The sequence below is a fragment of the Biomphalaria glabrata genome, chromosome 14 (assembly GCF_947242115.1).
Source record: "Biomphalaria glabrata chromosome 14, xgBioGlab47.1, whole genome shotgun sequence".
Lineage (NCBI taxonomy): Eukaryota > Metazoa > Mollusca > Gastropoda > Planorbidae > Biomphalaria > Biomphalaria glabrata.
This window is the reverse complement of record NC_074724.1, coordinates 28,373,351-28,388,885: the sequence shown is the minus strand read 5'-3', so window position 1 is coordinate 28,388,885 and position 15,535 is coordinate 28,373,351. Positions and strand designations below refer to the sequence as shown.

Here is a 15,535-nt window from a genome sequence, read left to right as displayed (position 1 = left end):
TGATTTGCCTCTGACCACTGGCACTTGATTTGCCTCTGACCACTGGCACTTGATTTGCCTCTGACCACTGACACTTGATTTGCCTCTGACCTCGCGCTCTTGATTTGCCTCTGACCACTGACACTTGATTTGCCTCTGACCACTGACACTTGATTTGCCTCTGACCTCGCGCTCTTGATTTGCCTCTGACCACTGACACTTGATTTGCCTCTGACCTCGCGCTCTTGATTTGCCTCTGACCACTGACACTTGATTTGCCTCTGACCACTGACACTTGATTTGCCTCTGACCACTGACACTTGATTTGCCTCTGACCTCGCGCTCTTGATTTGCCTCTGACCACTGACACTTGATTTGCCTCTGACCACTGACACTTGATTTGCCTCTGACCTAGCGCTCTTGATTTGCCTCTGACCTCGCGCTCTTGATTTGCCTCTGACCACTGACACTTGATTTGCCTCTGACCACCGACACTTGATTTGCCTCTGACCACTGACACTTGATTTGCCTCAGACCACTGACACTTGATTTGCCTCTGACCACTGACACTCACTTGATTTGCCTCAGACCACTGACACTTGATTTGCCTCTGACCACTGACACTTGATTTGCCTCTGACCATTGACTCTTGATTTGTCTCTGACCACTGACTGTTGTTTTGTCTCTGACTTCTGTTGCAATGCTTCTGGACTAAATTTCTTGATTTGTCTCTGGTCTCATTCAAGGCACATATCATAGTCGATTCATTTGATACCAGTTTTTTGTACTACATTATTGCCAGGTATTCATTTTGTTGATAACACATCTATTACTGTAATTCTAACTCATGAAGGCGTATGTATAAGTATCGAAATGTGAAACTCTTGCGCTTGACGAACTAAATATTCAGTCATAAAGTTAAAGCCATGACAAAGAAGAAAGGGAGCATTGATTGTTAGTCCTGTAGAATGATGCTAGACAAGCAGCTATTGTCATACTCAATGTTAAGAACGAGAGACGATTTGAAACAGTAAAGACATGTTTTTTTTAATGTTTTTTTATATTGAGTTAGATTCTGTTTAAATATCCGTTTAATTTATTACTATTATATCTATATCTCATCTAAAGTTGAATTAGTTTATATTGATAATAAAAGTTATATTTAGCTTTGTTTAAAAAACGAAGCTCAAGTTATTTCAATGTCTATAATTCAAAATATAATACTCCTACATCGGTTTAGTTGTACAACTTGTACTAGCAATCTAGTGCTACAAGTCAACGACTGATCATCAAGGCCCTCCCTGTGTATAATTTAACAAGTCCTCGCCGGTTCTGTTGTAAGGAAAAGTAATACAAATACAATTATTCAAATCAATCATCTCTAAAAAAAAGACCAAGCTAGACCTAGCTAAACATTTGCAATTCGCTGTTTGAGATTGTCAAACATGGCGGGAAAACTATAAATAGCTAGCTTTTCTTATGTATCCGGTGTACAAACTAAAGTTCGTGTTTTGATCATCTGTGATTTTTTTTAAAGATATAGGGTTACTTTTTAGCATCTCATGGCTATCTATCAAGTATGTATGTGAGGAGTACTTTTGACCCTAATTTCCCAAATTGAAGTTACGAAATGAACTTGCGAGAATATATTTAGGTCGGTGCTGCTCACTAACCTATATAATGTATGACTATGTTGGAAAGAAGTATTAGATGTACAATCTAAGTCTGTTATCCAGATACAACGTTCATGTCTTTCATCAGTGCACATGTTCTTTAAAGAGGCTGCCATTTCAAAAGCAACATGATACAATTGTGTATTCTAGAATTATCTTCTTTTCTTATGAAATACAGACGTTACTTCCAAAAATAAAACGAAGATTACGTCCCTATGTCAATCTAGTCATGCATTTTAATCAATAACTTAAATTCTACCAAGTCACTGGTTTTTCTGGCTGTCTCAGGCAACCCATTCTATGCTCTAATAGCACTAGGAAAGAAGGAACATTTTTTTCCTAGCATATTGACAAATTATAGGCTAGTGCATTCATTTCAAACATTACGCTTATAATTTGAGCTCAATTTGTTTTCTTATAGATGGCAACATGGGAGTTCATTATAACGTCCTTGACATTGGTTATATTATCGTGAATGTCACCGAAAGTATAAGTCAAGAAAAAAATATATTTCTGTATTAATTTTCATTACATAATCAATTTGTCAAAATTTGCGTTTTTAGTTATAAGATAAATGACCTATGACTTTGATGTAGAAATAACAATAGCCTTGAACTGGTTCAAACCTGATCACTACACGTTTTCCTGTTCAAATCCAATTGGATGTTGTTTATTTACGACATAAACAATGTTAATTGGTCGCTTCCGGCTACTTGTTTTTATTGATGCCAAGGTGAACTGTTACACAATGATAGCCTCGTAGAATCAACAGTTCATAAGATGCTGTCTTTATCGTAACTAACGGTATTTGATACCAAACATTTCATGCTATGAGCTTGCATGGTAATTGGTATCATATAGATGCCGGGAAGTCTTTAAAATATTGGGTGACATGCCCCACTCATTACCACCCCCTAGGGCCGCTACTTTATCCCGTCCTCTAACCGTTTTTTTCATTTGTCTAATGTCGAAGGTGAACACACCCAATCGATTAACATAGATTTAAGTATTGACCTATTTAAACTAGTGGATTTTTTTTAAATTGTATTCTAAGGTAAATATTTTAATGCATCACTGTACATACATCTAGTTCATTGCTTTTCAGACACACACAATTGTCTTAATCTTATTAAGTTGATTTTAATAGATGTGTATTTAAAGTATTTTTCTTAATAAATTTTTTTTAGGCTCCGAAATATCTATTTTTTCTTCCTTGAGTGCTTTCTGAGAATCCACAATAATTTTGTCAGCATTAACCCAGTACCAGCCTTTATAATCAAGTCGGTTTTCCATCAGTTGTTTCACTTTTCTATCTAGTTTGTTCCAGTATTTTTTCTCTGACCAATAGTGAATCCAGTAAAGTGTTTTCTCATACTCCTTCTGTGGCTCCTCGTAGATATATTTTGCAAACCATCTTTTTATTGGAGACCTGTGATATTCCCATTCTTTCGGTTCATAACCTTCAGGGATATCTGATAATTCTGCTGGGCCAACAAATATGTTAACATATGTAATCAAAGCAGCCATTGGCAGCAAACCTAGCATCAAATAGAAATGTAAATCATCTTTCATTCTAGTCCACTCAAATGTTGATGGAATAATAGGCATTTTTTTTTTGTCATGGCCTTGCACCTGCAATTGTTTCTGTAAAGGATGCCTAACTGCTTTACTATTTAATAAAGCTATACGGAGGCCTTGAACAACAGAAGGCCTCAGTAAGCTCATACCAGCTATGTTTACTAACCTTGACTTGACAATACTAGATCTAGATCTACATTTTTTAATCAGTGGAAGATAACATTGGTTAACACCGATTCGATGATAAAATAATATGAAAATTGGATAATTTATGTACACTAACACATTGTTTTGTAACTGGTGTATGACCTGATGGATAATAAAATTTTAAACAATACATTTAAATGTAATGTAGCTGTATTGTATTACTATATTATTAATATTGTTTGCGGCGGTTGCCAAAGAAGACTGTGAACTCGTGTGAACTAATAGTGTCTATACCTATTGCTCAATGCAAATAAAATATTTATAATGTGGTCAGTCTTGAAATTACAAGGCTCAATCTCAACCGCTTAAACGTTGGGACGTTAATTTTAGCAACCTCTTTCATTTCCCCTTCTCTTGCTATTCTTTGCTCCCCCAGTCTCAGTCAATCTATATTTGATGCCCCCCCCCCCCGGAAACGATTTAAAGACCAGCCTAGGGCCTAGGCGCCAAATTACTTTAAGTGACATCGAAAGAAAGCATCTAGCGGAAGGCGCCTTCCAAATATAACAGCCACAGGTGAAAACGTCTTACACAGTCAGTGAGAGCAGCGGCGTCACTTTTGTCGGTGTCACTTGGTCCTGTTAGCTCAGGGTGTCACCCCTCCCCTCTCCCATCAGCTTTCTTCAAATATGTCCCACTAAACACTATTGTTAGTTAATTCTTTTTGTTGAACAAATACAGTGAGCTGAGGACCTACTTTTATGGATTGTTACACAAATGTAAAATAAGTTTCAATTCTATTATACAAATCCCCCCACTGTTTATGACATTTATTCAAGTGTTATTGCACATTTTACTATGAAATTTAATTAAATTTAGAAACAGACTTAACATCACCTGAATAGGTTTCTTTTGTTATGCTTTAAGACAGAAATAGTATAACGTTGTGCTGTGACATTTAAACTTAAACTATCATCTACATGTTTCTAGGCATATTTAGGCAAACATCTAGAGATTTTATAATTATTTTTTTCCGATGTGTCTACTTTTGCCAAGATATAAATTTTACCACTTGTTGTCACCTCCGAAGGGCGTCACCCTGTGTGAACCGCACCCCTCGAACCACCCTAGTGACGCTACTGAGAGGGAGACACATTTGAGGACAAAAAAATCACCGACTAGGACATAAGGGGACAATGAACAACGACAAGAGAACCAGCGGGAGACTGGAACAAGACAAATCGCTAACCCGACAATTCGTTCACCAATGATTCATTCACCTGACTTATCGTTCACCGACAACTTGTTTGCAGACAACCTGTTCACCGACAACTGCTTTACCGAAAAAAAATGGTTCATGACAAATGATTCACATGACAATTCCTTCACCCGAAAATGAACATTCGCTCATACGACAGTTCGTTCACCCGACAACTGCGACAACTGGTACACTGACAAATGTTTCACGACTATTGGTTCACACGACTGATATTTCACGCGACACATGGTGCACACGAAAAATGGCTCACTGACAATATTATTCGTTCACCGACAAATTGTTCACTGGATGGTAACATAGTGAGTGTTAATATTCTCTTTGCGCATTTTATTGGATTACATTAAAAGTACGACCAGGGGATGGACAAATTAAAACTTTTTTTTTGCTATTATTACCCCCCCCCCCCCCCCAAAAAAAAAATTATTGCTAGAGCGACACAAGATCTGGTCAAATAGGAGTTTCATTGTTAATCTTTCTAAAGCATGAGAATATTTTGTAATAACAACGAAAATATAAAAATACTTTTTAAAAAAATTATCTAAAGGAGAAGAACTCGTCCTTAAAATCTACTACACATGTACAAGCTATTTCCCCTATTCGATATCGAACAAAATAATTAATTATCAATAATTAATTGACTAAATGAGTATTTATTGGTTAACGCTGTGTTGGGTACAATAAATAATTGTTTAAAGAATCAACTGGATCGGAGCATGCGTGAGGGAGAAATGGCGTTAACAATTCTTGAAGTTCTTGAGTTCTGTTACGATTTGTAACAAGGTGGAAGTGGGGGGGGGGGGGTCAAAAGTAGATTTTGGGCGTTACGTAGTATTCGAACGTTCCCTGTTGGCCTCATCGTCAACTTTAGCGACCGTTTCCATCCGAGCGATGAGGCTGAGAAGCCTTGCCCAGGGAGATCTCTTAGTAACAAAGACCGCGGGGTACACCCTCTGAGACCAAAAGGAAATCTACTGACTAGGCAAAGACAGGCGTTGATGGTGAAAAAGGAACCTCACTCGACCACTGGCCGACAACGTATATGTCCGAATGGACCTCGTTCCCCAATCGCAAACAAACAACATATAGCCACGTGATTATCTATATCTTCTATACAAAATATTTAATCCATAAAGGCTGTCACGTGATACGTTTTTTTTTCGTCATTTTTTTAATCAATATTATCACGTGGCTAAATGTTGTTTGTTTACGATTGGTGAATGAGGTCCATTAAATGTGATTTTAAAAAAATGTAGATCACGGCTCGGACTGCGTGAAATACTGACCTCTTCCTCAAACTCCGGACTCGAAGACAATCCTTCTAATTACTTTGTAGATGTATGGAATATAACACGAAATATAAGCCTACTAATCATCATACTAAGAAAGGACTTGCTCGTTTTAAAAAAATCTTAGTGCTACCAAGTCTATCCCTGTTTCCAAGCAGGCATTTCTAATAACTTAATAATTGTACCACCACAGAATGAAGTTTGCTAAATATCCCCATCAGGTCTATAACTCAGAAAGGAGCCAACTAATATAGTTATAGTAATGGATGGCTGCCTGGTCGTGTAGTATGCGCTCTAGACTGTGGTTCGGTGCTCTCTGTAGTCTCGGGTTCAAACTCTGCCCGCCGTAATCCAACGCCGTCAAGTGGAAGGATTGGGCTAAATCTGAAGGAACATCAGTATGCCAGTCTACGTCCAGTGTAATCTGAAGGAACATCAGTATGCCAGTCTACGTCCAGTGTAATCTGAAGGAACATCAGTATGCCAGTCTACGTCCAGTGTAATCTGAAGGAACATCAGTATGCCAGTCTACGTCCAGTGTAATCTGAAGGAACATAAGTATGTCAGTCTACGTCCAGTGTAATCTGAGCTACATCGAATTAGAAATAAATCCAACTGGTTAATAAAGTCTACCATTCGGACCATCATTATTGTGTCCAAGAGTAATGTACCCCTCGCTATCAGCGGAATTAAAGAGTTACTTAACTTACTTTGATGTAATCATTCTATGGAGTCTTGGACTAGTCGATGGCCTTCACACACACACACACACACACACACACACAAACTTCAGCACAAAGATACATCTACCTAGTCGACTTATGTCTGGCATCACTCTTACTTTCAATTACCTCGTTAAGCACCAGTTCGTGATTACAGTTGACCTTTTGATTTTCGAAACCTAAGTAACGATTTGCTGAGCAGACGATATCCTATTTTTCCCGCTTTTATTTCGCGCCATTCTCTTCCCCTTCATTTCACGCCCCCCTCCCTACTTTTCTTCAGTGACTTTCCAGAATCCTGCTGCTTTTCAATCATTTGCTCCCCTTTCAACAGCCCCTCCCCCCCCCCCCACAATGTCTCACACCGTCCACCACCCCCCACCTATCCACTTCCATATTTCTTTTCTATCTGTACGCATCCTTAAGTGCTGTCTCAAATCGACATTGACAGCCCTTTTCAGGCTTTCGATCGATCTGGGACAAAGTCCTTGAATTATGGCAGATCTCTCCTTTAAGGAACACCCGGGCTGGAATCTCAGCTAAATGGCTACTTAATGTCCGTCCCTGAAGGGACAAAAAAAGAGAGAAATACCGGCGAAATGGTTGAAGAGGGTTGGCGGTGGGTTGGGGTGGGTTGTGGTGTGAAACGGCAGCTATTGAGGTAAACATCCCATGCAGGTAAATAAGATCGTGCTTTTACATGGGTAAACATGCATTTGGGAGAAACTCTCCTCAGGGTCGGAGCTAGTAATGTGTTCGCCTCGCTGTTTCATATTTGATAAAATAATATTATATTTATCTAATGGCGTTCTCCTCTGTAGTCAACAGCCATTTAGCCCTGTTATCGATAATTATGCTTTTTTGTTATCGCTTTCAAGTTCTTCCAAACCTCAAAGAAATGTTGTGTTTTTTTTTTGTTTTTTTGCGGAAGTAGGTTTTCCTAGTCCTTCAAGCTAACAAGATCCTATTTAATTAGTCTTCACGCCAAGCTAGAAAGCATCATAGATCTTGTTTATCTTTATGATCATTAAATTTTAATAAAACTTGTATTATCCTGACGAGTTCAACTTTATGAAAAGTTCAACTTGTGAAGAAAAAAAAGTTAAGGTTTATAACCAATTAATCTTTATCATCTTTATAAAAATGTTTGATTATGACATCGTGATGACAAGTTCATATCTAGTAAAAGTTCAACTTTATGAAAAGTTCAGCTTTATGAAAAGTTTAGCTTTATAAAAAGTTCATGTTTATTAAAAGTTCATTAAACAAAAGATCATCTTTGAAAAAGATCATCTTTAAGATAAGTTCATCTTCAAAACGAGTTCATTTTTTTTATAAAAAGTTCGGTGGAGGCACCTGTGTTACATCGACCACCTTTTAGCTCACCAAAAAAAAGTTAGAATACGTTCGTCCCCCATACGGGATACGTGCCCTGCCCAGCGTAAGAAGCCCCTCAATGCCAGGAGTGGTCAACCTTTTGGTTCAATGCATCTAAATTTTTCACTTCTGATTCAAATGCGCGTCCTAAAATTTAAAAGCTTCAATACTTGAAAATATGGTCGTTTGTCTATATTTGGTTTGTTATACACATTTTTGTATAGTAGATAAGGGGATGAAAAAAACAACTTTTACTGCCTGTCCTTATTACTATTTTTAGTTTGCATTTATAGGCCTATTTTTTTTATATTATTTCTGTGTGACCTATACACAGGGGCGGACTGAGTGTCAAAATCGGCCCGGGCATTTCCATATAATGGGGCCCATAAATTACCTATCATGTGATAGGCATCCAAATATAGGCCTATCTGTCCTCAAAATCATTATGTTAAGTTTGAGTGTCGATAATTGTCAGCTCCGTATTTGAAAAAGGGCCTTATGTTGCTTTTTAATAGCCCAGGGTGAAGCCCACTACTAGTAGCGCTGTCTACGGATGTAGGCTATTACGTTATCTCGAAAAGTTTACTAGAACAAATTAGTATTACACTGTAGAGTGATTTCTTTTAAATACGATTCTCAGATGTCCGCTTTTTTTAAAGAGAATATTATAAAACTTTTATCAATTTAATACTTAGTGGCATCGATGCGGACCTTTCGGTGGCACAACCTGCCCATTTGGGTATCGGCCCACCGGGCATTTGCCCAAAAGCCCATATAGCCAGTCCGCCCCTGGTTATGACATATATACTTTTTTTTTTTTTTTAAAGTTACGATCTTTACATTGGAATGTCTTTACACTTAGATTGCCTATTTTTTCTTACACACTAACATTGTCTTATTGGCTGGAGGGGGGCCCACAAAGATGTTCTTGAACCCGGGCCCAGGGGTACCTTGCTATACCACTGCCTATTGGTGTGGTCCTTGGCCCTTGTTGTTTAGAGAGAGAGGGATCCTTAGGGGACTGCAGGCACGACATGGCCTAAATTGTGCCGATGTGCCTCAAATCAAAAATCAAATCAAATCAAATCATCAAAACACAAAGAATTTTTTAAATATAATTTTTAAATCGCGAAACAGATCTCAAACTTATCAGAACTTCATGGCGTTATCTACTAGCCTAGCTCTAAGTGTCTAATATAATTTAAGATTTATTCACGAATGGTTAGATCTATTTGTTAGAGTACATATGCTAGAAGACCATTGTTTCTTGCTTGTGATGAAATGTTTTAAACTTTATTTCTACTCTGGTGATCATGGATCGTTCAATAAGTACATTCGTGCTATCGCCGCTATATGAATGAAGCTTATTTTTGTTTATTTAGATATTGATACAGGACGGTGTTTATTTCATTGCGTATTTTTCGGTCTTAATTTTTTTTTTCAATTTTATATTGATTTAGGTGGTCATGAGGCCATAATGTGAAAATCTGCAACATCACTAACCCAGATTGACAATATGTTTCAGAATAGGAAAGAAATGAAATAGATTCTAGAAACAACAGTTTAACACAGTCAGATCTAGGTATTATAAAAGACTAACGAATGAATCATTTTTTTCAAAATAAAATGCTGCACATATTTAAAGGACTAGTTGTTGAGCGACTTGCTTATGACACATAAGTCCTTGGTTCAATCCTTATACTAAACAATTTTTGTTAAGACCAAATAAAATATATATTGTTATGACTCTACATTGCGCACTGTCATTAGGTGCGAGACTGTGCACCATGAGACACAGGACAGAGACACGCTAAAAGGAAGTCCAAGATGGCCGATAATTAAATCTAGGATGTAAATAAAAAATAAGTGCTGCTATTATTGGTTCCTCTAGTGGTATATTTGATATCGCATTACTATTGTTCTATTATTAAACTGTAGTTTTGATATATCCCTTTCGTTGAGGTTCGTCGGGCTCGCTGCTGGCTGAGTTACAGCAATATGTTAAATGTTTTCTTGGAGGTTCAGAGTGTGCCGATATAAATTATTCCGACAGCGGATTCTAGCGGTGGTTGATTTTGAAACCAATACGATGCCAATCTCAATCGTTCTCATCGTATGACCTCAAAACCATCCATTCGAAGTTTGTTTGTTTGTTTATTTCTTTGTTTGTTTGTTTTTTTATTTGTTTCTTTTCTTGCGGTGGTTGATTTTGAAACCAATACGATGCCAATCCCACGAATTCTCATCGTATGACCTCAAAACCATCCATTCGAAGTTTGTTTGTTTGTTTGTTTATTTGTTTGTTTTCTTGCGGTGGTTGATTTTGAAACCAATACGATGCCAATCCGACGAATTCTCATCGTATGACCTCAAAACCATCCATTCGAAGTTTGTTTATTTCTTTGTTTGTTAGTTTGTTTTTTTTTCTAGCGGTGGTTGATTTTGAAACCAATACGATGCCAATCCGACGAATTCTCATCGTATGACCTCAAAACCATCCATTCGATGTTTTTTTGTTTTTTGTTATCGGTTTAAAAGTCTAACCTACAAGAGTACAAAAGAGAGTTTGTGTTTTCTGTCAAGAACTTGATAGCAGCCCTTGATGGCTAGAGTGGTTCTCACAACTTAGACTAATATTATGTATAAAGGTAATATCAGAGATGACGATAAAGTCAAGAAACACAATAGTTAATAATTATTTTAATTCTTATCTCACACTCATGACACAAATTTGTATTTGAAACTGATATATTTTTATAGAACTAGGCGTTAACCAACAACATTGAAAATAATTAAACAGAGGTAAGTTGATGTTTATTAATATATCAAGTTAGCATAAGTTTCATACGACAGTAGGGGCAGTGGCGTAGCATCCATGGCGCGAAAGAGTTCAATGAAGCCGGGCCCAAGACCAATAGGGGCCCACAGCTGTCGCCTAGCAACCATGGCGCGATGGAGCTCATTACGCTTGGGCCAATGACTCATGGCCAGTTGGGGCCCACATTTGATATTAGGTAGAACATTTGTTTGTTTATTGGAAAACTTTTAAGTCGTTTAACTCTGTTAAGAAGTTGTAAAAACAATGACTTTTAAGACACTATTACTTGTATCCTAACTGAATCAAACGTTATGACCATGGGCGGACTTAGTGTCAAAATCGGCCCGGGCATTTCCATACAATCGGGCCCATAAATTACCTATCATGTGATGGGCATCCAAATATAGGCCTACCTGTCCTCAAAATTATTAGGTTAAGTTTGAGTGTCGATAATTGTCAGCTCCGTATTTGAAAAAGGGCCTTATGTTGCTTTTTAATAGCCCAGGGTGAAGCCCACTACTAGTAGCGCTGTCTACGGATGTAGGCTATTACGTTATCTCGAAAAGTTTACTAGAACAAATTAGTATTACACTGTAGAGTGATTTCTTTAAAATACGATTCTCAGATGTCCGCTTTTTTTAAAGAGAATATTATAAAACTTTTATCAATTTAATACTTAGTGGCATCGATGCGGACCTTTCGGTGGCCCAACCTGCTCATTTGGGTATCGGCCCACCGGGCATTTGCCCAAAAGCCCATATAGCCAGTCCGCCCCTGGTTATGACATATATACTTTTTTTTTTTTTAAAGTTACGATCTTTACATTGGAATGTCTTTACACTTAGATTGCCTATTTTTTTTACACACTAACATTGTCTTATTGGCTGGAGGGGGGCCCACAAAGATGTTCTTGAACCCGGGCCCAGGGGTACCTTGCTATACCACTGCCTATTGGTGTGGTCCTTGGCCCTTGTTGTTTAGAAAGAGAGGGATCCTTAGGGGACTGCAGGCACGACATGGCCTAAATTGTGCCGATGTGCCTCAAATCAAAAATCAAATCAAATCAAATCATTAAAACCCAAAGAATTTTTTAAATATAATTTTTAAATCGCAAAACAGATCTCAAACATATCAGAACTTTATGGCGTTATCTACTAGCCTAGCTCTAAGTGTCTAATATAATTTAAGATTTATTCACGAATGGTTAGATCTATTTGTTAGAGTACATATGCTAGAAGACCATTGTTTCTTGCTTGTGATGAAATGTTTTGAACTTTATTTCTACTCTGGTGATCATGGATCGTTCAATAAGTACATTCGTGCTATCGCCGCTATATAAATGAAGCTTATTTTTGTTTATTTAGATATTGATACAGGACGGTGTTTATTTCATTGCGTATTTTTCGGTCTTAATTTTTTTTTTTCAATTTTATATTGATTTAGGTGGTCATGAGGCCATAATGTGAAAATCTGCAACATCACTAACCCAGATTGACAATATGTTTCAGAATAGGAAAGAAATGAAATAGATTCTAGAAACAACAGTTTAACACAGTCAGATCTAGGTATTATAAAACACTAACGAATGAATCATTTTTTTCAAAATAAAATGCTGCACATATTTAAAGGACTAGTTGTTGAGCGACTTGCTAATGACACATAAGTCCTTGGTTCAATCCTTATACTAAACAATTTTTGTTAAGACCAAATAAAATATATATTGTTATGACTCTACATTGCGCACTGTCATTAGGTGCGAGACTGTGCACCATGAGACACAGGACAGAGACACGCTAAAAGGAAGTCGAAGATGGCCGATAATTAAATCTAGGATGTAAATAAAAAATAAGTGCTGCTATTATTGGTTCCTCTAGTGGTATATTTGATATCGCATTACTATTGTTCTATTATTAAACTGTAGTTTTGATATATCCCTTTCGTTGAGGTTCGTCGGGCTCGCTGCTGGCTGAGTTACAGCAATATGTTAAATGTTTTCTTGGAGGTTCAGAGTGTGCCGATATAAATTATTCCGACAGCGGATTCCAGCGGTGGATGATTTTGAAACCAATACGATGCCAATCTCAATAGTTCTCATCGTATGACCTCAAAACCATCCATTCGAAGTTTGTTTGTTTGTTTATTTCTTTGTTTGTTTGTTTTTTTATTTGTTTCTTTTCTTGCGGTGGTTGATTTTGAAACCAATACGATGCCAATCCCACGAATTCTCATCGTATGACCTCAAAACCATCCATTCGAAGTTTGTTTGTTTGTTTGTTTATTTGTTTGTTTTCTTGCGGTGGTTGATTTTGAAACCAATACGATGCCAATCCGACGAATTCTCATCGTATGACCTCAAAACCATCCATTCGAAGTTTGTTTATTTCTTTGTTTGTTAGTTTGTTATTTTTCTAGCGGTGGTTGATTTTGAAACCAATACGATGCCAATCCGACGAATTCTCATCGTATGACCTCAAAACCATCCATTCGATGTTTTTTTGTTTTTTGTTATCGGTTTAAAAGTCTAACCTACAAGAGTACAAAAGAGAGTTTGTGTTTTCTGTCAAGAACTTGATAGCAGCCCTTGATGGCTAGAGTGGTTCTCACAACTTAGACTAATATTATGTATAAAGGTAATATCAGAGATGACGATAAAGTCAAGAAACACAATAGTTAATAATTATTTTAATTCTTATCTCACACTCATGACACAAATTTGTATTTGAAACTGATATATTTTTATAGAACTAGGCGTTAACCAACAACATTGAAAATAATTAAATAGATGTAAGTTGATGTTTATTAATATATCAAGTTAGCATAAGTTTCATACGACAGTAGGGGCAGTGGCGTAGCATCCATGGCGCGAAAGAGTTCAATGAAGCTGGGCCCAAGACTAATAGGGGCCCACAGCTGTCGCCTAGCAAACATGGCGCGATGGAGCTCATTACGCTTGGGCCAATGACTCATGGCCAGTTGGGGCCCACATTTGATATTAGGTAGAACATTTGTTTGTTTATTGGAAAACTTTTAAGTCGTTTAACTCTGTTAAGAAGTTGTAAAAACAATGACTTTTAAGACACTATTACTTGTATCCTAACTGAATCAAACGTTATGACCATGGGCGGACTTAGTGTCAAAATCGGCCAGGGCATTTTTATACAATCGGGCCCATAAATTACCTATCATGTGATGGGCATCCAAATATAGGCCTACCTGTCCTCAAAATTATTAGGTTAAGTTTGAGTGTCGATAATTGTCAGCTCCGTATTTGAAAAAGGGCCTTATGTTGCTTTTTAATAGCCCAGGGTGAAGCCCACTACTAGTAGCGCTGTCTACGGATGTAGGCTATTACGTTATCTCGAAAAGTTTACTAGAACAAATTAGTATTACACTGTAGAGTGATTTCTTTTAAATACGATTCTCAGATGTCCGCTTTTTTTAAAAGAGAATATTATAAAACTTTTATCAATTTAATACTTAGTGGCATCGATGCGGACCTTTCGGTGGCCCAACCTGCTCATTTGGGTATCGGCCCACCGGGCATTTGCCCAAAAGCCCATATAGCCAGTCCGCCCCTGGTTATGAGATATATACTTTTTTTTTTTTTTTAAAGTTACGATCTTTACATTGGAATGTCTTTACACTTAGATTGCCTATTTTTTCTTACACACTAACATTGTCTTATTGGCTGGAGGGGGGCCCACAAAGATGTTCTTGAACCCGGGCCCAGGGGTACCTTGCTATACCACTGCCTATTGGTGTGGTCCTTGGCCCTTGTTGTTTAGAGAGAGAGGGATCCTTAGGGGACTGCAGGCACGACATGGCCTAAATTGTGCCGATGTGCCTCAAATCAAAAATCAAATCAAATCAAATCATCAAAACCCAAAGAATTTTTTAAATATAATTTTTAAATCGCGAAACAGATCTCAAACATATCAGAACTTTATGGCGTTATCTACTAGCCTAGCTCTAAGTGTCTAATATAATTTAAGATTTATTCACGAATGGTTAGATCTATTTGTTAGAGTACATATGCTAGAAGACCATTGTTTCTTGCTTGTGATGAAATGTTTTAAACTTTATTTCTACTCTGGTGATCATGGATCGTTCAATAAGTACATTCGTGCTATCGACGCTATATGAATGAAGCTTATTTTTGTTTATTTAGATATTGATACAAGACGGTGTTTATTTCATTGCGTATTTTTCGGTCTTAATTTTTTTTTTCAATTTTATATTGATTTAGGTGGTCATGAGGCCATAATGTGAAAATCTGCAACATCACTAACCCAGATTGACAATATGTTTCAGAATAGGAAAGAAATGAAATAGATTCTAGAAACAACAGTTTAACACAGTCAGATCTAGGTATTATAAAAGACTAACGAATGAATCATTTTTTTCAAAATAAAATGCTGCACATATTTAAAGGACTAGTTGTTGAGCGACTTGCTAATGACACATAAGTCCTTGGTTCAATCCTTATACTAAACAATTTTTGTTAAGACCAAATAAAATATATATTGTTATGACTCTACATTGCGCACTGTCATTAGGTGCGAGACTGTGCACCATGAGACACAGGACAGAGACACGCTAAAAGGAAGTCCAAGATGGCCGATAATTAAATCTAGGATGTAAATAAAAAATAAGTGCTGCTATTATTGGTTCCTCTA

The 15,535-nt window shown here is 37.2% G+C and overlaps 1 protein-coding gene across 1 annotated transcript; it reads right to left on the bottom strand.

Moving 5' to 3' along the window:
• Window positions 1-2,807: 2,807 nt before the first annotated feature.
• LOC106064238 (NADH dehydrogenase [ubiquinone] 1 beta subcomplex subunit 5, mitochondrial-like) lies at window positions 2,808-13,826 on the bottom strand. Its single transcript, XM_056009654.1, has 2 exons — window positions 13,690-13,826; window positions 2,808-3,423 (listed from the first exon to the last, which is right to left on the bottom strand). The coding sequence occupies exons 1-2, from the start codon at window positions 13,824-13,826 to the stop codon at window positions 2,808-2,810; spliced, it is 753 nt and encodes a 250-aa protein (XP_055865629.1).
• Between the last annotated feature and the right edge of the window lie 1,709 nt (window positions 13,827-15,535).